Source organism: Andrographis paniculata, unplaced genomic scaffold, assembly GCF_009805555.1.
Source record: "Andrographis paniculata isolate CXL003 unplaced genomic scaffold, ASM980555v1 Contig57END, whole genome shotgun sequence".
NCBI lineage: Eukaryota > Viridiplantae > Streptophyta > Magnoliopsida > Lamiales > Acanthaceae > Andrographis > Andrographis paniculata.
This window is the reverse complement of record NW_026137592.1, coordinates 1,060,008-1,083,553: the sequence shown is the minus strand read 5'-3', so window position 1 is coordinate 1,083,553 and position 23,546 is coordinate 1,060,008. Positions and strand designations below refer to the sequence as shown.

The window sequence follows — 23,546 nt, the reverse complement described above, 5'->3', positions numbered from 1 at the left end:
TATGTCATATGCCTATTTGGGAAAAATATATACCTACCACAAATTTCCACAAATTATTAAATTTCTACATTCTATTCATACCACAATAGTTACTGTGTTGATTAAAATTAATTAGTATTATATCAATTAGTGTTAATCAACAAATGAAAAATAATATATACATTATATATTATAAATAATTGATTTCAGTATAAAAATATATATATCAATATTATATAATACAGACAATATATGATAATAGTTTACACAATATATATAATGATTAATTTTAAGCACCAACCATATGTTAACACATCATATTGGTTATTCTAAATTAAATATAAATATAATTTAATATTTGTGTGATAACTATATTTATTAAATTAAAAGATAAATAAAATAAGTATATATATAGTTGATAATAGAAATACCACTGATTAATATAGTTAAATTGATCGATATGGAATAATAAACTATTAGAGCCCTCAAATTTTACATTAATATTAGAACATCCCAAGCCAACATATATTATTATAATATTTGCACGATATTATGATTGCATTAATTTGAAAATTTTCGAATAGGCTATATATATATATATAGTTAATATGTAGAATTAAAAATTTAGTACAATTGTAATAGAATAATATATTACATAAATAATGGTTTGCCACGCAAAAAAATTATCAAAAATTTTAGTACAATTGTAATAGAATAATATATTACATAAATAATGGTTTGCCACGCAAAAAAATTATCAATAATGGTGGGCCGATTCTGAAAGATTTTAATCGATGGGATCAAATGACTTTGGCCGACGCAATATAATTTTGTTAACATCAAGTTCAAGCATTCAATCGGGTCTATCAATGGTAGATAATATTAGCGGTGACTCAAAAAAATTATCTTATTTTCTTTATATATATATATATATATATTTTTTTTGTGTGTTTTTTCTTCTTTTATTTTTAAAAAGTAATTTTGAATCGATCTCGAATCAATGCAATTCGTTTCCACCGTCTTTCTTCAATTATTCTTGTGTTATTTGTTCTTAAATTATCACATACTACCAAGAATTCGCATCGAATTTTCCGAAAATCAACCAATGCTTTCGACGAAAAATTTAAGTCAAAAGTATTTTTCAGGCCAACAATAACATATAGTATAACAAAATTCTCTTACACACTTCTACTGATCAATAAAATATTATTATTTTTTAATTTATTTCAAAATTCTAAAAAACCTCTTAAATTATATATATATATATATATATATAAACACCCTACATATTTTTTTTTTATCATTTTCTTTTAATCATGAATTTGTGGTTAGTAATTAGTGATTTCTAGGTTTGTTTTATTCTGTGTCTTATCCCTTCAAGTCCCTACTACATTAACATACACACGTGTATGTATTTTTATGTATGTATATATACCTATACGTATATGTGTACATATATTAATTATAAGGATATTTGTATTTGTATATATAGTGGAAAAAGCATCTGTAACAGCTAGACAAGCCCACAGCCAGCGAAATAAAACAAGTACAGCAAAGTTTCAACAAAAATAAATAAATAAAAATAAAGGCTTTAAATTTATTTCTATTCACGAATTGTTACGTACAAAAAATAATAATAATGATAATGGTAGCAGGATCTTAAAGAAGATCGGACGAAGGAAGATGAGACGAACGATACGGAGGTTGGACCAAATGAGGTCGGTCGAAAGAGGAAGTCGGGCGAAGAAAGACGTCTGATACGGAGGTTGGACCAAATGAGGTCGGGTGAAGAAGATTGAGACTACCAATACGGAGGTCGGGCCAAATGAGGTTGGGCGAAGAACGATAAGACGACCGATACGGAGGTCGGGCCAAATGAGGTCGGACAAAGACGGATGAGACGGCCGATACGGAGGTCGGACCAAATGAGGTCGGACAAAGAAGGATAAGACAGCCCATATGGAGGTCGGGCCAAATTAGGTCGGGTTAAGGCGGTTAAGACACTTGTCAATGGAAGAGGATTTAATGGGCGGTTGATAGCGGTTACTGTAATCGAACAGGCGACGGTTCCGAATCGTTTCTTTAGGGAATATTTAAATAGGGAATTCGCAAGATCTTCGATCTTCAATCGACATCAAATTCACTGGAATTTTTTTTGGAGATCAACATTTACTTTTTCTGTTTGTTGTAGTAGTTATTTTTCCTATTCTATTTATGTATTGTACGGTGTCTAGGATTCTTAATCTCATACATTTATTTTATGAAATTCGAAGATAATCTCTATTTTCGAATTTTACTTTGTTTTGTTGAAAATTTACATCAACCCTAATATTTTATTTTATTTTTTAAAATATCATATCAAATATATATTTAATAAAACATTGTAAAATATAAAAATAGCATACTTCCACATATGTGATATATCTTAATTATTTAAGCAAATAATATAAAGATACAACACGTTATTAATAAAAAATAATAATAATAATAATAATAAAATTATAGTGTTACAATAGCTGAAATAACAAATAAAAATTTTTAAAAATATATAATAAAAATACAATATTTAACGTAAAAGAATTTAATAAGTTAATAACGGTAAATTATTATATTATTTTATTATTTTTATATTAATAGCATTGTTGATATTTTTAAAATAATTAACATACGTTAGTAAAAGAAATTTTAAATATATATTTAAATATTTTAAAAATTACTTTCAATAATATGAATATTATTTTATAAACAATAAATTTATATAATACAAACAAATAAATAAATATATATTTATTTATGATTAATATAAACTAATTTTATAAAAAATGAAGAATTTTAAATATAGATAAAAATATTTATTTATTAAATAAAAATATTTTGAATGGATACTATGTACAAGATGTTAGGAATTTAAGTTAATTAATTTGTATTTGTTGATTATGTTTCAAATTGATAAATTTATTAAAAATATAAACATGTCAATTTGTTATAAAATAAATTAAAATAAAAAATATATAAATTGTTATATGATATATTTTTGGGACGGGAAAATATAAAATAGAATCCCTGAACTTAAAAGTTGTAGTCCCTCGTTCTACCATATTTTTAGTTCATTTGGGCTTGATAATTAAAAAAATTAAATATTTTATCGAAAAGACAAAAAGATAAGTTTGAGATATTTTTAAAAATTTAATTAGTAATTAAAAAGAACGAAAAGATAATATAATAAAGTTGGTTGTATTTACTGTAAATAATTGTTGAAAGAAAATGTAATAATTAAATATTAACCTTTCGACTTTTCAGAATAAATTTGGCGGATGAAAGAAGTATTATATATAAAACAATGAGTTTCAAATTTGTTTGTTTAAAAAGTTTGAATTTAAATTAAAATTTAAAAATAGTAAAATTTTGAATTTAAATACTACCTCCGTCCCACATTAGTTGTTTAGTCACTGTAGACACGAGAATTTATGATAAATATAATTAGTAAATAATTAAGAATGTATTAGTAAAAATAATTAATCTATAATATAAATCATTATAAATTAAGATTAAAATAACTAATTAGTTTAATTAAAATTATAAAAAAAATTAGAAAATTTAAAATAAGATTAAAGATGGGTAATCATTTTTCAAAAAAAGAAAGTGACATGAGACGTGGGACGGACAGAAAACAACAACATAGACATGGTAAATAGGACGGAGGGAGTAATATTTTATACGATTTTTTTAATAGAATTTATTTATCTATATATCACATAAAAATAAGTATTCAGTTGAATAATTCTAAAATAATTAAAAAATAAAATCGATGAATTGTATTAGTTACCCGCTATTTTACTCAATAATCACGAGTTCACCTTTACATCATCAGTACATCAATTACGGACAAGCCAACCTTATTTTCGATCGATCGATTGATCGGGTTGATCCACACCACCGATTGTATCAAGTCCAAAAACGAACGGTGGCGATTGATCGTGTGTTTGAGATCATATATAGATCCCTACTTGTAGACAAAGCGTCCATTGTGTGCACCCTTGATGTTTACCTTACTTGTCCGCCCCTCAATTCACCTGTGAATTTACCATTAAGCCCTTGGCAACTTTTTCCTTTGTCTAAATTGTGCACGCAATGACAACAGTCTCAATGCGGTTTCATTCATGCATATAATGTGTGATGATTTCTTTATCGTACGGGTTTGTTTAAATAGATAATATATATTTTTAATTAATATAATATTATGTAAAAAAATGCTTCAATGTGAAATGAAATGTGCACAAATGAGCGATAATTAGAGTACTGAATAATATTATATATTCAATATTATAGTAATAATATACTTAAGACTGTATTTACTAAGTAAAATTATAGTGGATAATATTATTTTATTTTATTTAATATTATATTTAATTTAATGGATTCAAACCCAGTATAATAAAAGATGTGATACAATAATACTAATTTGTAAGAATATTACAATCTAACCCTAATAAAATACATTAACTATTTATTATATATTGCATGTATATATTATTAGCATTATTTATATTGAAATACATATCACATTTAACATAACATATATACAATACACCATTAATATTAATATAATATAATGCAAGATATTATGTGACAGTACATACAATAATTCACACAACACAGCATCACTATTAATATTTCAAATATTAAGTGTATATTTCAAATATTAATACACTACAATGTATAATATATAAATTGATAGTCCATACTAATGATACATAATATTTCACAGTCTCAATTCAAAATATTATTTTACTATTTTTATATATCTCACTTCAAAGTTTATTTTTTTTAAAAAAAAAAATTATATACTAATATCACTGTTAACTTTTATTTAATTGCAAAGATATTAATCATTATATATAAAATTACTTGATACTTAAAGTTAAAATCAAAGACAAAAATATTAAAAATTCTTTACACTTTCACTCACTAAATAATAAAATATTATTATTTCTTAATCTATTGCAAACCCCAAAACCAGTTTGATTAGAAATAGAGGAAGTATATGTTGCCCCAACTAACAATAATGTATTATATATCATTACAATATACTAATTTGAGCTAGTTTCAATCATCACTATAATCAACTCATAATTATAAATGCACAAACAACAATATCATTCAAAAACATAAATGTAATATATTCCATAATTTTTTAATTGCATATTATTAATAATAAAATTAAATAAATATATACATATAAACGTAATATTATTAAATAAAATCAAATAATAACAATATTGAGCAGTTTAAATAACAGAAACTTAATATAAATTATAAATCAAAATATCTCAAATATATTTAAAATATCTCAAAAATAAAACATACTAATATTACCCAAAAAAAAAAAAAAAAAAAAAAGAGAAATAAATAAATTGTGATGCAAAGATGAATGAGTGGTAGGTTGGGAGGTAACAGAAATTGGGTACAGTTCACTTCAATTCAATAAATGAATTTTGCCCACATCACCACACACTCACAAATATTTATTTATTAAATAAATCCAAAAAATTGATGATGAAATACTATGGATCCCACCTTTTAAAAAAATATTACTAATTAAATAATTTATCAGGAAAATATATTTGTTGTAAAATATGTATTTATCTTTAAAATAAATAAATTCCTGATCTAAAATAATGGCATCCACCACTCCACGTGGCGCAACAGGCGCCGTAGATCTCTCGGCCATGATTAACCTTATGCAATCCAGTTTAGACAAGGAAATCGCCGATCATGATTTTAATGATTTGATCTATATTTAGAAAAAGGTCAATGGATTTACATGTTAGGGGCACTTTGGTAATTTCAATTCCTAAAGGCTCTGCAAAAATGACCTACATCCTGCATGGGCCTTTCTTTTTAAACTATATTTAGCTGTCCAGACAAAACAAACTTTCACAAAAATAATTAAGAAAAAATTATATGTATTTTAATATAAATATACATATATACAACAATGGATAAAAATTTTATATCCTATAAAGTTTCTGGTGGGCTATAGGAATTTTGGGCATATTATTTTGGCTTGTTACCCTATACTCTGCAATATTTTATAGTTTGGTATATATTATATATTTTGTAATAATTTTTTTAATAAAAAATAAGTCTACTATATTTTATCTCATCTAATCACTAAAATAAAATATAAATATACATTTTCACAATTAAAAATATATTAGTGAAAATAATAATAATTTAATAAAATTAATTATAAATTAAAATTAAAATAACTAAATAATTTAATTGAAATTTAAAACAAATGTAAATAAATTTTAAAATGTGATTAAAGTGTATACTTATACTTTTTTTAAAAATAAATAAATTAAGACGAAAATAGAAAGATGACACAAATTGAGTGGGACGGAGGGAGTAAAATAAATAATTTAATAATAATTTTACATTTTCTAATAATTGATGCTAATTAAGAAATCCTAATATTTACCTAAAGTATTTCAGGTATATTTTAATATATGTTTTCTATACAATTATATAAATGTTTTTTTTAAGCGAAACTAGGGCCCAAACGACCAAAATTTCTAACAAATACTTCCTCCACCTCCGAGCAATATATATATATTTTTTTTTACGAAAAGATTAAAGAATAATAATATTTAAATAATAATTGATGATACTTTAGGTAAAGACTTTTGTATCATTTGTGTTTTAATTGAAAGTAATAATATTATTATCTACATACATAAATGTTACTTATAAAAGTATTTATAATATAAAATATTTTTAAATTTACTAAAAATTTAAAAGGGCAAATAAAAATGATAAAATGTATAGTAGGGACGAAAAGGAGTATTATTTCTTAAAAACACTTTATCATGTTTATCAAATAATAATATCATCCTAGCCGATCAAATAATAATAATAATAATAATAATAATATCATCCCCACGTTTATTTATAATTATTGATACTCAAGACAATTTAATTAATTAGTTAAACTTTGTTTTCCTTGACTTAACATTCAACGCAATTATTCACAAAACCAATATTATTGCTGATATATAATTTTTAGTGTTTAGAAATGAACTAGTAACATAATTCGACATTTAATAAAAAAATTTTTTTATACATCTATTATATAATAACAAATGTAGTACAGCAAATAACATTATACTTATATTATTGCCATTTATTGTAATCACAATTAGATTCAAATTTAATTACCAGGAACCCTAATCACAATTAGGTTTACAAATGTGGGAAGCAAAAGAAATTGCAAAAAGATTCCTTTGTGGGATAGGAACAATTTTAAAAATATTAAAATAAATAAATAAATAAAAAGGAAAGGGAAATATAACTCCCCTTCAGCAGGCGATCCCACCGAATTAAATTAAATAAAATATAAATAAATTTCACCACAACCCCTATCTGTCTATCATCATCAAAAACCCATTTATTCATATTTCACCAACAAATATATATATAAATATATATATACATATATTTTATTTCAGCTGGTAATTAGTGTGACCCTCAGGAAAACCTGTAATTACAGATGCTAGGGGTATCAGCAGAAGTGATGGCCGCCGCCGGCGACGGCGACGGAGACGGCGGAGGCGGTGGCAGCAGCAGCGCTGAAATTGGTGGCCCTAGCTCCGGTCCCGGCGGCGGCGGCGGGAGAGGAAATCGGTGGCCGAGGGACGAAACATTGGCTTTGATCAAAATTAGGTCTGAAATGGATTCTGCTTTTAGAGACTCGACTCTTAAAGGCCCATTGTGGGAAGAAGTTTCCAGGTGAGAGATTAATTATTGATTTGATTTGATTTCATTTAATTTAATTTCTTTGATTTTGCGTGGATAAATATGTTCAACTTGAAATTGAATTTCTTGAATTTCATCTGTAAAGTTTGGATCTTGATCATGATTTAGTTTATTGAATTTTTTGGAGGTTTAATTTTCGATGAAAAAAGGGTTTTCATTTCATTAATTTCCGCGAGAATTCCGCAGCTTTCGTGGAAATTAATGTAATTATTTTCCGGGTTTTCGCACATCTGCTAATCTGATTCTGTTTCATAATACAAGAAAATGAAATTATTGAAATCTTAATTGAATCGAAAATGTTTCTGGGACTTTAGGGATTAAAGTTCTTGTTTTTATCTCTTTGTATGGTTCTTACAATCAATAACTGCTGTCAATTAATTTTTTAACCTGAATCATAATTTTATGCTTGGAATAATTTCATTAAATTTTTGTTCCAGGAAATTATCGAGTTTGGGATTCCAAAGAAGTGCAAAGAAATGCAAGGAGAAATTCGAGAACGTTTACAAATACCACAAGCGAACCAAAGGCGGCCGCGTCGCCAAATCCGACGGCAAAACCTACCGATTTTTCGATCAATTGGCGGCGCTGGAGAACCCGCCGCCGCCGCACTCCGCCGCGGCTGATGCTACTGTTTCATCAATTAGTCCAACTCCTTTGAGTGTAATCCACCCCAACACCACCACCGCCACCGCCGCCGCCGCAGCCACCGCTGCGATTCCGCCGGAGATACTACAATCAGATTCAAACTCCTCCTCCTCCTCCTCCTCGACGTCTTCCGACGAGGACATTCAGCGGCGGCGCAAGCGGCGGAAATGGGCGGACTACATCGGGCGGTTCATCAAGGAGGCGGCGGAGAAACAGGAGGCGCTGCACCGGAAGTTTCTAGAAACCCTGGAAAACCGGGAGCGCGATCGGACGGTCAGGGAAGAAGCGCGGCGCGCGCAGGAGACGGCCAGGATTAATCGGGAGCACGAGCTCCTGGTCCGGGACCGATCCATCGCTGCCGCCAAAGACGCCGCCCTGATTTCCTTCCTACAAAAGGCCACCGCCGCCGCCGATCCGCCACCGCCACCGCCGCCGCCGCCGCCGCAGCAGCAAAAACCGGTTCCAGAACCTTCCAAAACCGACAATGGCGACAACAACAACAACCATTCATCATTACCCTCTACATCGACTCCGGCATCGTCAAGATGGCCGAAAGCGGAGGTCCAGGCCCTGATAGACCTCCGGAAGAGCCTGGATCTAAAATACCAGTCGGACCAGGGTGCAAAGGGCCCGTTGTGGGAGGAGATGTCGGCAGCCATGGCCAAACTTGGGTACACCAGGAGTGCCAAGAGGTGCAAAGAGAAGTGGGAAAACATCAACAAATACTACAAAAAGGTGAAGGAGGCCAACAAGAAGAGGTCCCAAGACTCCAAGACCTGCCCCTACTTCCACCAGCTGGAGGCCCTGTACAACCAGCGGGCCGGGCTTTCTCCAATTACCCCTTCGGCCCAGCCCGAGCAGCCATGGCCGCACCAGCAGCAGCAGATAAGAAATGAGGAGGAAGAAGAAGAAGTAGAAGAAGAAGATGGTGGGGAATTCGAATTAATTCCAAACAAGGAAGCATCCATGGCAGAATAATTAATAAATTGGATTGGCAGAGGAGAAGAATATGGAGAGGAGACATGGAATGATCATAATCGATGTTCAAGAATAGGTAGAGCTGTTTGTTTGTTGTACTATAATTTAATTTATCTAAGTTTTTTCTTTTTTCCCCAAACATTATGATTTATTTATTAATTGGTTTGGAAAATAAAAAATAAAGGGGTGTATTTTTATTTAGTTCCTGAATATTTACTATGTATTTATTTAGAAAATAAATAATTTTTTATAAATATTTATATATTGTTTTGTATCGTATCATTTTGTAGTGAAACCGTTGTAAAATATTTATTTTGATTAATGTAGGGAAAATTATAAAATATTATTTTATAAAATTATATAGGACAATTGGGTGTAATAAAAGCAAGGGGCGTTAGATCCAATGAAATGAAATTAAAAAAGGGTTTATGTATGTATTGATATTGTTTTGTGTGTGTTACTGTTAATTTATTTGTTTATAAATATATATTTTTAAAATTCAAATAGAGGGTTAAATATAATAAATAATAATAATGTCATTATTGTAAAAAGATTGCATTCATTTAGCACTTATTAAAAATGAGATGTATTATTATCATCATTGTAAATATTTACTTATAAAATGGTAAATAAAAAAAAATAATAATGAACACATCATTATACATAAAATTAATTATTGCCTCTAACTATCTGAAATTTTATTTTCTTCAAAGTTTCAATTATATAATCTAAAAATATACTATTTTATCCTACAAAATATGAAATATAAACCTAATTATTTAAGCTAAAAATTAGTAAAGTAGACACATCCTTTAATTAATTATTTTATATGTATGTATATATTTTCTATCTTACAAATTCATCTGACACTACCTCAGAAAAACACTATGCTATATTTAATAAAATTGCATGTAATATTAATACTATGTCAATTGCAATAAATATTTTTAAACTAGTACTACAATTTTTGCCCATGTGAAGTGTCTGAAATGAATTCCGTACGCACTCAGATCCATTTTATTCAATTTTTATTAGTTACCGTGGCATATAATTTATCTCTATTTTTTATTTTCGTCTCTTTCATCTAATTTGTTCTTTCTGTTTTTTAAAATATAATTATACATTTTAATCATATTTCAAATTTTAAATATTATAATTCTTTTAATTTTAATTAAACTATTTAGTTATATTAATCTTAATTTATAATTATTTTTAATATATAATAATTATTTTTACAGATGTATTTCTTAATTACTTACTAATTATACTTTACCTAAATTAGCGTGTCTACGGTAACACGCACATATTAAGATTAGAAAATAGAAAGGCTAAAAATAAGAGCAAATTTTATTTGTAACTTTTTTAATTGAATAATTGCACATGAAGTAGGGATTGGAAATGGGGTCGAATTCAATTAATTAAAATCGATTTAAATTATTCATGCATTATTTATAATAAAATGGCCTACAAATTAGTGATAATACAAAATCAATATACTCAAATAATAATAATTTAGTCTAATAGAAATAATAAATAATAATAACTTAATTTAACTAACAACATATAATTTAAACTATAAATTAAATGTTTCAAGTATTAATTATTTAGTTACTTAGTATTCAATAAATTATATATACATTTTTTCGACTATGGAATACAAATATTTATTTGTAGTTGAATAAATTAATTTATATATAAAATATTCTTTATTTATATCTCATTTATAATTATACAAATATATGAAATATTTATGTTATAATAAAAATGATGGGTATATTTCTTTTAATAAGATGTCTCAACTATTATTATTTGAATTCTTTGTTTTTTTAAGAAAATATAAAAAAGTCTCTCATAAATTCAACATAATATTGATATCGTGTGGAATATGAATTAACCAATTTAGTACTACCTACGTCTGGTTCTAAGGGTTTTATTTATTTTTTGTGTGTTGATCTTTAAATATTAATTATTATATCAAAACGTGTATAAATTAAGAAAATTTTCAAAAATGCTTCAATTAGTATCTTGTAATACTAATAGAAGGATATTTGTACAAAAAAAATCATATAAATATAAAAATATTTTGAATATTAAGTGTAATGACGCAAAAGTTAAATGTGACCTTTAAAAGGCAGTATAAATTAATAAGATAGCATAAAAACAAAATATCAAAAATATATTTCAGATAATATGATGGTCCACTAATTGTGTGGTCTAAATATTTGATTAATATATGAAATTTAAAATATATATATGTGTAATATCACGTACTTTCTCCATCCTTCAAATTTATTATCATTTTTTTTAGTTCGTTTACTAAATTTATCTCATTACTAATTTTGACAAAATCAACAAATCAATATCTAATTATTACTCTCCATTCAACACTTATTTACAATAAATACGACTAACTTTATTACATTCTATTTCTTCATTTACTTTACTTTTTAATTAAATTTCCAAAAATATCCTCAATTACTTATCACTTTTTTAATCAAATATTTATTTATTTTTTTTAATTTCTGTACCGTGTCTAAATAGATTAATTTTAAACTTGTAATAGGGAAGGTAGATATATATAATTTAAAAAGTGTGTGAGTGTGTTGGGAAAAAAATGTCGTGTCACTATCATAACATTTGCCATATTTGGTCCACTTGTGGTGGGAATAGTCAAATTATAATTTTAGCATATTCCTACGTTTATTTAGTACTACTAATTTACTCCCTCTGTTCCAAATACCGTGTTACACTGTAGACACAGTATTTTAGGAGGGGTGCAACTAGTAGATAATTAAGAACGTATTAGTGAAAATAATTATTTTATAATATTATTAATTATAAATTAAGATAACTAATTAGTTTAATTAAAATTTAAAAATTCAAAATGAGATTAAATTGTATAATCATTTTAAAAAAGAAAAAATAACATATTATATAGGAGGGACACAAACGGCAACGTGGACATGATAGTATTAAATTTTCAATTATGGTTATTTATTGACTGACATAGTAAAAATGAATACTATTTATTTATGTAACGGTTTCTAATCAGGTAGTGCACTTGCAGGCAGCATTGGAAAGTGTACTAGGATGATTTTTATTTCTTTAATAATAATACTCCCTATGTCCATTAAATACGTATTTAATTAGTTATTTTTTGCACTTAGATATTTTAATAATATAATATATGTATATATATATATACAATTTAAAAAAATAAAATAAAATCAAATCAAAACTATAAATTATATACGATATGATATGTGTTGTTTATTCAATAAATTGGGTCCTATAGGCTATACGTATATTTTTGGATATGAAGAGGCCCAATAAGGCCCATTTGTATTTTTTAAAAAAAATAGAACTAGAATATATTGGGTATGAATTTGTTTAGGAGATGCCTCACAACTTATTTATTTTTATGGATATGAAGAGGCCCAATAAGGCCCATTTGTCATTTTATTAGTTCAAAAATAAAGTGTAGATATTTTTAAATTCGTACTTATTTAAATAAAATTAAAATACAATGATAAAAAAATCTTTATTTACAAATAATATATACCACAACTGCTATTTGAATACCACTATTATTTATTAATTTCTACACAGAAATCGAATATATACTTATATGACATTTTGTAAAAAATATACTATATGAGTTTGTTTGGTTGCCATTGAATTTGAATTTTTATTTTGTCTTTTATTTTAAATAATATTTTAATATAATATATTTGTCTACCTTTGTATATAAATTTCAAAATATTAATATTTTATATGTATATAGTAACATAGATTACTGAATGGACAATTGTACATTAATAACATTGTTGTAATAATATGTAAAATATAAAATTTATTAATTAATGTAAAAAAAAATATACAATTACTAAAAATAAAAACAAATAAATTTATTTTGAACAAATTAAATAAATCAATTTTGAACAGAAGGAATATTGTTATTACAAATATATATATATATTGTGGAAGGTGGTGCCATGCAATTGCTCGCGTGACATATTAATTAATAATTATATAATTGAGATAATAAGATAAACTAAAAAAATAAATAGAATAAAGGTTGAAAATTCGGTCAGGTTGATCTGACGGGTAGAATGGAATCACTTAATTTGGACGGTGGATCTGAAAGATGCAGCCCCTACCGTTAAATAGGCATGTGCGGTAAGAATGAGCACAAGGCTAGATGATAAAAGATAAAATTTAATTCATTAAAAATATAGTATATATATATATATATGTCGGCCTGCAATATGGAGTATATCCTTAAATTACACACAGTTTTTATATTTAATTAATTAAATATAATTATATGCTTTTTGCTTAGTATATTTGTGCTAATACTGTTTTTTAAAAAAAAAAAAAATAGTAAAAGGGTTAACGAATAGAATAAAAATGGATTCGTGACTAGAAATGTCAGGACAATAAACTAATCAAGATTGTCCCTTACGTGGCTGTCGAGGCCATTTTGTAGAAGGTGCAGGGAGTTCAGGACCAAAGGATATATAGTTCAAATTTCAAGCTTACTCATGGGCGTCTTTGGTTAGTAATTTAATTATTGTCGATAATGTAAAAAATATATTTTTTTCGTCTAATAATTACATATCTGTTTGTTTTTTTTACAAAATTTTAAAAATATTAATATTATATTGAAATGTAGTATGAATAAAGTAGAAATGACTAAAATAATCTTATTAGTATTGTGTGAGATAAAAGTAATGTCATTTGTGTAATATATTGTAAGTTAGAAGAATATTTGTAATGTTAGATAGATAGTACAGTTACTAAAAAAAGAAGTTGATACTTTATTATGGAACAGACTAAAATGAAAAAATGAATACTTTGTTATGGGACGGAGAGAGTATATATCTTTTTATGACATTAACTTCTTATAAAAGAATGTAATATATACTCCTATTATATATATATATATATATTGAGAATTGTATCAAATAAAATTTTGATTGAACAAATAAATTTTATATATCTTAAAGTTGTCACATTTTTTTTTTAATAGTATATAAATTTTTTCTAAAGTGATTAGACTTTACAGGAGATTTCGAATTAAACAATGCCCTGATATTTATATATTCCCACCCTATAATTATACTAGTAATTTAAGGCATAAATCATTATAGGTGGAATCCATTCTTTTTTCTTTCTCAGTGGTGATGATGATAATATATACCTCCTCTCTATATATACAAATTCAAATTCAGATACACATGCATATATATATATATATATATATACATATTGTTGGCCAAATTAAATAAAATCAATTAGAATGAATGATAAGGGATCATCATCTTCATCTTCATCATTTTGTTGTGTGTTGAGAATGGGGATAATGAAAAAGCACATGCCCCTTACTGCAATGGTGGTTTGCCAGCTCATATTCACGGCCATGTTTCTCCTCTCGAAAGCGGCCATTTCCTCCGGGATGAAGCCCTCCATCTTTGTCGCCTATCGACAGGCTGTCGCCACTCTCTTCTTGGCTCCTTTCGCCTACTTCTCTCATAGGTTCATTTATATTACGATCAATCATGACACATGTTATTATCATATGAACTATTATCCTATGTTGCTAGTTTATACTTCATATGTTAATTTATAAATGCCGTCATGTGTGTATATATATATACACACGGTGTAGGAAGACGTCTCCTCGACTTACACTCCCTTTGCTTTGCAAGATTTTCATTGTTTCCTCTTGTGGGTAAGTTTCCTAATAATTCGATGCTCTAAATTCTCTTTGTTTTTCAAAAAAAATAAATAAATATTTTTTTTCACTGGGAAATTTTCTTAAAAGAAACATACCCTCAGTTTCTTTGCTACTTACTATGCATACATATAGATATAAGCATTGTGGTGACACGTGTACGGCAGGATGGGGCTATCGCTGAATCTACAATACGCCGGGTTGAAGTACGTCTCCCCCACTTTCACTACAGTTGCCAACAATACAGTTCCTGGAATGGTCTTCATCATTGCTCTCTGCTTAAGGTATATATATTAATTAATATATATAAATAACTATATATATATACATATATTTATATTAATATTATTATTATTATTATTATTATCTTAATTATATATATTGTAGAATGGAGAGAGTGTCGATGAGTGAGAAACAAGGGCTGGCCAAACTGATGGGATCCATTCTGTGCCTATCGGGAGCTATGATTTTCACTCTCTACAAAGGCCCTGAATTGTACACACCAAATGCAAATGCAAATGCAAATTCACATTCAAATGCATATGCAAATGAAGATCCCTCATTCTCACTTTCATACACTAAACAACAGTCCATTATAGGCTCTGTCCTGGTGCTTTGTGCTTTCTTCATTTGGGCAGTTTGGCTCATCATTCAGGTCTGTTTCATTCTTCTTGTCCGTACACAAACATCCATCTTCATTTCAATTTAATTTAATATTTTAATTTAATTTGTGTGATTAATTAATTTCGTTAAATTTGTCGTGTAGTAGACTCCGATTTTGAAAGAATATCCGGCCGCCCTGCGCCTGACCACTCTGCAATGCGGCTTCAGCTGCGTCACCTCCGCCGCCTACGCCGCCGCCGTGGAGAGGCACGCGCCGTCGTGGAAGCTCGCCTGGAACCTCAATCTGTTCACCCTCATCTACTGTGTACGTTAACTAAATTTGCGTTTTTCATACATTGAAGTAATAAAGAATTAAGTAATTAATTGTTAATTAAAAATTGAAATAGGGAATTCTTGTGACGGGAGTGACGTATTCATTACAAGTGTGGGTGGTGGAGACGCGTGGCCCTGTCTTTACAGCCATCTTCAGCCCTCTCTCACTCATCTTGACTGCCATTTTCTCTGCCCTCATCTTCCATGAATCTCTTCACTGGGGAAGGTCTGCATATATATATATATTTTGTATATATATCTATATTGGGAAATCACTAAATTAATTTATTATATATGGTGCAGTGTATTGGGAGGTATGCTGTTGGTTTGTGGGCTGTACGGTTTCCTTTGGGGGAAATACAGAGAGGGACAAACTGAGGTGGCACCATCGACGGATGGGGTTCGTTTGGAGTCCGTCGTGGTTACATCTCAGCCGTCGGATCATATTCTCCACCAGAAGAACGCTTCCAGGGCTTGATGGGCTTAATAATAATAAGTTATTCTTTAATTAAAATTTGTAGTGGTGAGTTGGCCTATGTAAACCAGACCAATTTGGGCCGAATCTGCCTTGGCATGGATTGAAAATTTATTGGGCCAGGCCGATATGGAAGAAATTATACCGGCCCAAAATTGTCACTCTTGCTATAAAATTTGATAGTTTCCTCAAATGAGTGGCCTAGCTCAACTTTAGAGAGAACTGGGCCTGGGCCCAAAGTTTCACAAGTAACACGGCCCATGAGTGGCACTTACTCAAAATTCTAACTTAAAGTTATATCAATATTATGAATTAAATGTGATTATTTTATTTCAAGTAAAATAAGATTAACGCTTTGGAATCCATCGCTGCTTCCCAGCCGTCCGATGATAATCGGCGGCAATGGGAGGTGAGGGATGCTCTCAATATTTCATAATTAATTAAAAGTATTATTAGATGTATAAATTATACATTTATTTTTTTCGCGTTAATCTTTAAATATTAATTATTATATCAAAATATACTATAAATTAAAAAAATATTTTAATTAGTATTTTATAATATTAATAGAAATATATATATATAAAAAATTATGCAAATATAAAAATATTTTTAATATTAAATATAATAACGCAAAACGTAAATATATCCTTAAAGGCAAACAGATAAAGTAATAATTATTAAATGAATAAATATAGTATAAATTAAAAAAAATATAAAAATATTTTAATTAGTATTTTATAATATTAATAAAAATATATATATATAAAATTATACAAATATAAAAATATTTTTAATATTAAATATAATATCGCAAAAAGTAAATAAGCAAACAGATAAAGTAATTATTATTATTATATACTTTATGGACATTAAATAAAATTTCTCCCTTAAGACTCTACAATAAATTAAGTAATATTTACTGACCTTTCAATCTCAGTTTCACCTAATCCATTTATACAGTACTTAAATTGAGAAATTTATTGCGTATAAATAAATAATAATAACAACAAAAAAATTCTATACATTTTGGGGTTAAATTAGTTCACTTGTACATATATAGTTTGCTTCCAATTTTTATTATTTAGTTTACTATTATTATTATTTAAAAAATATAATTGATAAATATTTTTATTTCAAACAATATATAGATATTTATCCAAATATATGTATAATTTTTATATATTTTTTAATTGATTTTGTTCCTAATAAATTAAATTGTTATTTTAACATTAAATCATTTTAGTTATAGTACATATTTTATTTCAAATTTTAATATTAAATTATTTTGGTTATATTGCATATTTTATTCCAAATATATAATGTAAATCATAATTTATATTACATATTTCTTTTCGAAAAAGTTTGTGTTCGAACTGTCGTGGCTTATGTGGGTATTTGCATGGGTGGACTGATGCCGGCTCTATTTGAGTTTGGCGAGAATTAGTGGATGATGGTAGATGATGATGATGTTTTTAGTTCGAACTTACAGAAAATCCGGCGGCACAGATGATGTATTAAAATTGTTGTTATGAGTAAAGAAGATTTTGTTTGTTTTTCCTTTTGTTTTTTAAGCAGTAGAATGAAAAATTTATTTTGTAGAGTATTGTTGAATTATATATTTTTATTTCTTAATTTATTGTATGATATTTAGTGGAAATAGAACGGTTGTGTAGATTCTTGATATATTTTTTATTAATTAATATTTAATATATTTGTATTTAAAATTATAAAATAAATTTAAAATAAATGCATAGTACTATTCAAAAATAAATGCATTTATTTTACTAATTTTTTAAATAATTATATAAACACATATATATGTTTAAAAAAAAACATAGACTTAGGTTATAAATTTATTCTAGAATTACAATGTATATATTGATAAATAATTTTTATTTGTAATTACAATTATAAAGAAAATATAAAAAGTAATACTATTATATTATAATTTTATATTTAATTAAAAAATAAAAATAAAATACTATAAAATTTAATATTTATGGAGATAATATAATTTATTAATATTATTTTATTTTTTTATATTGATTAAAAATATATATATAATATATATATAAAGAAATTATTGTTAAATAAAAAATATATAATTATAATTTTTTTCGTTGATCTCACTGTCCATAGCACTGGTATTCCGCTGGTTGATTTAAATAAAAGAATTAAGGCAGCATGTTCCACCCTGAATTGTACTCAATCTACAAGTCAAATGTAGTCTGAATTTAGGGCCGTAGGCACAGTGCATAACAGTTATTGCCTTTAATTGATTGTATACATATTTCAATTATTATTATAAAAAAATGTCACAAAAGTCTAATCCAAATTAAATATTAAATTCAAATTAGAGGTCACTTTCTCAAACAACCTGGAAATTTTTGTCCATTAAATTAAGTGGCCAGCAAATTTCACAAAATTTCATCAGAATTATTTAAATTATTATTTTTATACTGAGATCTTTGTTGTGAATAAATTTAAATTCAAATTAAATTTAAATATGATGATTAGGCAAGTGGATCCTAATTTAAGTTTTCATTTTATTATTTTTATGTATTGTTAAATAGGATAAATGACATTTGTCCTCATTGTGATCTCATACCCTCTCTCATAGTATCCTTTTTATTTTATTTTATATTTTTAAATTTATTGGACTTAGGGAAATAAAATAAAATTTCTAGCTTACCTAACAAGCAAAATATTGTCTGTTTACTTCTTTTGTATTCTTATAAAATTTTATTGCAATTAATTTCATTGTTTATATGTGGGATTAAATTAATTTCGAAATCCGAGAGCCTAGCAAGACAAGCAGCAAGTTCAAAAAGTACAACATGACATTTTTGGGACAATATATTTTAATTTATATTTGTGTGTGTTTTTTAGACGATGAGATATTTTAAATATTCAGTTTTAGATTTAGTAGATTTATATTTAGATTTGATTTTATTCATAGATTAGATTACTTATATTTGAGTCTATCGAGTCTATTTTGTATTGCCTATATATATAGCTCTTTATTATCAATAAGACAATTTTATTATTGTTGATGTAATTTTTCAACAAAAATAAAGTAAAATTCAAAGATATTAAAAATATCCTTAAACTTGAGTAATTAGTGCCTGAGATTAGGAATCTCACTGTAACGTACAGAAAATAAACTGGAAAATAAAATACTGAAATTTAAAGTGGTGATCCCCAAATCTGACTTTGCTTTGTTGAAGTTGATTGAAGATACCTTGCCAAATGATGATCCAAATCCTTAAATATTCCCTGGGAAACCGTACTGAAAACCGTCACCCGAACGGTTACAACGTCTCCTTCTCAACCGTCTTCCCACCTTTCTCATGCTGACACGTGTCCCCAGCAGACCAAAATTCCCTATATTTCACTCCTTGAGCCGACCACAGACCTTCCGCTCTTTTGGCCCGACTTCGTCCTTCGTCCGACCTACTTCTTCGCCCGACCCCACTTGGGCCGACCTCCATATCAACCGCCCCCTGTCTTTGATCAAAGGCCTCCGCGTTTGTCCGACTCCTCCTTCTATCCGACCTACAGTTTACCCGACCTGCGGATATCCCATCTCGACGACTTTTCGTCTCGAGGACCTCCCGACTTGAAAACCTTCCGACTCATCGTCTTTCCGTCTTGCGGACCTCCCGCCCTGAAGACCTTCCGACTTGAGGTCTTTCCGTCTTGCGGACCTCCCGACCTGAAGACCTTCCGACTTGAGGTCTTTCCATCTTGCGGACCTCCCGACCTGAAGACCTTCCGACTTGAAGTCTTTCCGTCTTGCGGACCTCCCGACCTGAAGACCTTCCGACTTGAGGTCTTTCCGTCTTGCGGACCTTCCGACCTGAAGACCTTCCGACTTGAAGACCTTCCGACTTGAGGTCTTTCCATCTTGCGGACCTCCCGACCTGAAGACCTTCCGACCTGTATTTTCCTTAGAAATAAATAAATAAATTTATTTTCCTTGATTTCCTCACGGTGTCCTTCAGCCAGTTCAATCAACCCTATTGCCAGGCCCATTCTTCTTTTTACCTTGGGCTTTTAACCTAATTCTAAATTTCGTACGTAACAACTTGCCCGCCGCCAAGGGACTTTCAAACGCCATTTAACAATCAATGTTTGGAAGTTCATAAAGCACTACCTCCTTAGCAACTACACCAGTTACTGCAACACTCCTGGTTAACTTCCTTCTTCGCAATACAAGCCTGTGTGAATCACAATCCCAAAACATTCTAACTATGGCGAATCAATACATTCCTGCCCTTCCTTTCGACGGAACCCTTCCAGAAGGTCCATTTTTAGCCTCGAAAGTACTAACTCCGACGATCCGTCCATATTGCACTACTCCTGAAGATTCAAATCGGATGAGAGAAGTTTTGGAATCTCGCAACTCCTTGGCTATCAACAATCCCAACTACCAAGCAGTTCGCATCCGAGACAGCATCAAGACCCATCTCACAGACCCAAAAGATCTGTATCGTGCTTGGTATCGACGAGTAGCAGAACACTTCCAGACCCAATGGCGATCCCAAAAGATCGACCAAGCAATACTACTGTCCACCATGCCTATCAACCTGCATGAGAAGGTGCTGTTGGCCATGTCCGCCTTCTGGAATGCGGAAAATGGGACTTTCCTTTTGCCATCGGCCCCCTTTGGCCCAACTCTTATGGACGTGGCCATGATCGCACATCTCCCAGTCGTGGGTGAAGACCCTGTAATGGGAGCCCTAGATGGGCAGGAGCCATCAGAAGACCATCCGGGATGGTCTTTACAAGGTGTGAAGGAATGGGGTTGGACAAAGTTCGCAACCGACCAGCAAGGGGCTCCAGGGACTCCTGTAACCGACCGGGAGCATACTGCCTTTATCCTGTTCTGGCTTTGTAGGTACGTCATTGTTTCCCCTTCCAAAAGTGTTCTCCTTCTCACCTCGACCTGGCCATTCATATTGCGTCAGGTCGGTTCTTCTCCCTTGGTACTCTATTTTTAGCCAATCTGTTTGAAGGACTCACCAGGGTTAGCCTTCGTTTAACAGATAACGATAATAGGAAATTAGACACTGCCGCGTCGGGTCCTTTTTGGTTTTTAGAACTTTGGTTCCGTCTTTACTTCCCCAACGCGTTTAACTTAGGATCTCCGCCCCCTATGCCAACATCTGAAAAACATTTAGGATTAGTCCTCAACCGACTCTGCTCAGGACGCAATAAACTCCAATCTTCCGATCCCATAATAACCGCCATTTTAACAGATACCCGCAGTAACTCTCGATTTTCTATGTATAAAAAGTATGCGGGTTATGCTCCCGACCATTTTTGGCCCTTTCCAGTACCAAACCCGCTTCCGACTCCTGAGCCTTGTCCTCATCCCACCTATCCTTTCGCCTGGGACGTCGCCCTCAAACCCAGGTCTCTTTTTAGTAGCAAGAAACTTGATAAAAAAGGGCAGAAAACTTTTTACACTTTTAACTATGAACCTCAATTCATGGCGCGCCAGTTCGGCTGTTGCCAAGGTATCCCTGGACCCGTCGCGTGTCCCCAAATAATTTTTCAAAGTCCCGACCGACGAGTCCTTCCTAATTCAATCCCTTCTTATATCTCCCAGCTCACCACGTATATAATTTCCAATTCTTATATTCCTTTCCGCTCCAACCCTGAGATCGTAGATACTTTCAATGAATGGTGGTCGGTTGTATGGTCCCTGATATCCCCTGATGAGGGTCGGTTGCTGAACATACTCCTTCCCCCCCAAGGATTGGTTCTAGGGGCGGCGAGACATACTAGCACCCAACAACAAACAACCGCCCCGGGAATCGGATCTGGTGGTCCCACGCGCAAAAGAAAAACTTCCCAGCTGCAAACACCCCCGACCTCGGAGACCGACCAGCAAACACTAGCAGACCTTGGAATAAATAGGACGTCAGCAAGGACCCGACCCCGAATTGGTAATGTTTCTTAACACCGTGAACCAATTCACTATATCGTAACTTTGATTTTACTCATTTCATTCCCCAGAACCGACCTTGGTGACATCGACCATGCAACCGACGCCAGCACCAACCGACCATTCAATCGGGCCTTTGGTCCAGACCAATTTGCCAATGAGCAGTCGGGCGGAGGACCCGACGCGGAGGCAAACTCTTCCTCCCGTACCGAGGAGTGGTCGGGCCAGGCCCCCGACCAGGAGACAATCTTTACCAGCAGTGCCTATAGAACCAGTAAGTTCCTTTATCAGCAAGACTTAGGATTCGGATGATCAACCTTAATATATTTAACAACAAACATCTTCATGATTTTTCCACAGACACCTTCACCCATCCCATCAGCAGCAGGGGTCTCTTCTGACAGCGAGGGGACTACTTCCCAGATGGGTCGGCCGCCATACATGGCATCAGACTCATCTATGTCAAAGGAAGAACCAGCCGCCCTCGCCGAAGCTGACCCTCAAAACGACATCCCTGATGCTGCTGATCCCGAAATCGAAGGTGCCCCAGAGATCCTGGCTGCAGTGGCTCTAGAGGTAGCCGTCCAACCTGCAGCCGCCCTACCAGCAGCGGCGCTCCCTCTAGCCATCGAATGGCAGGCAGAAGAACCACCTGTGGCAGCCCAACCTCCAGAAATGGAAGAAATGTCTTCATCCGATTCGGAGACTTCTGTGAATTTGGTAAGATTAGACCAATCCATGCCATAACTTTTCTTTCGAAAAACACTAACTGTTTCAAATACTACTTTCCATAGGGACCCAGGTCGGCACCTCAGCGACCATTCGCAGCAGCCGACGAGTCGGCTGCTGTTATACCAGCTGTCTGCCCAACTCGACCGACCTCATTGCTGCCCCCCTCACTGACAGCAGTCCGCCCAGAGGTACCACATATTTTCTCCGAACAAATTTGCAACTCCCTTGGAATATTTATTGACATTGTAGGACTTGCAGGGGCCTTCGGACTTAGCTGTCCTATCGACTGT

At 30.6% G+C, this 23,546-nt stretch overlaps 2 protein-coding genes across 2 annotated transcripts; both read left to right on the top strand.

The window, feature by feature from the left end:
* The first annotated feature begins 7,431 nt into the window (after positions 1–7,431).
* On the top strand, positions 7,432–9,853 carry LOC127257398 (trihelix transcription factor DF1-like). Its single transcript, XM_051283796.1, has 2 exons — positions 7,432–7,770; positions 8,235–9,853. The coding sequence occupies exons 1-2, from the start codon at positions 7,532–7,534 to the stop codon at positions 9,418–9,420; spliced, it is 1,425 nt and encodes a 474-aa protein (XP_051139753.1). The 5' UTR covers positions 7,432–7,531; the 3' UTR covers positions 9,421–9,853.
* Positions 9,854–14,750: 4,897 nt separating this feature from the next.
* On the top strand, positions 14,751–16,698 carry LOC127257426 (WAT1-related protein At1g43650-like). The gene is made up of 7 exons (XM_051283846.1): positions 14,751–14,958; positions 15,092–15,154; positions 15,325–15,441; positions 15,545–15,812; positions 15,927–16,085; positions 16,168–16,319; positions 16,397–16,698. The coding sequence occupies exons 1-7, from the start codon at positions 14,777–14,779 to the stop codon at positions 16,569–16,571; spliced, it is 1,116 nt and encodes a 371-aa protein (XP_051139803.1). The 5' UTR covers positions 14,751–14,776; the 3' UTR covers positions 16,572–16,698.
* The last annotated feature ends 6,848 nt before the right edge of the window (positions 16,699–23,546 follow it).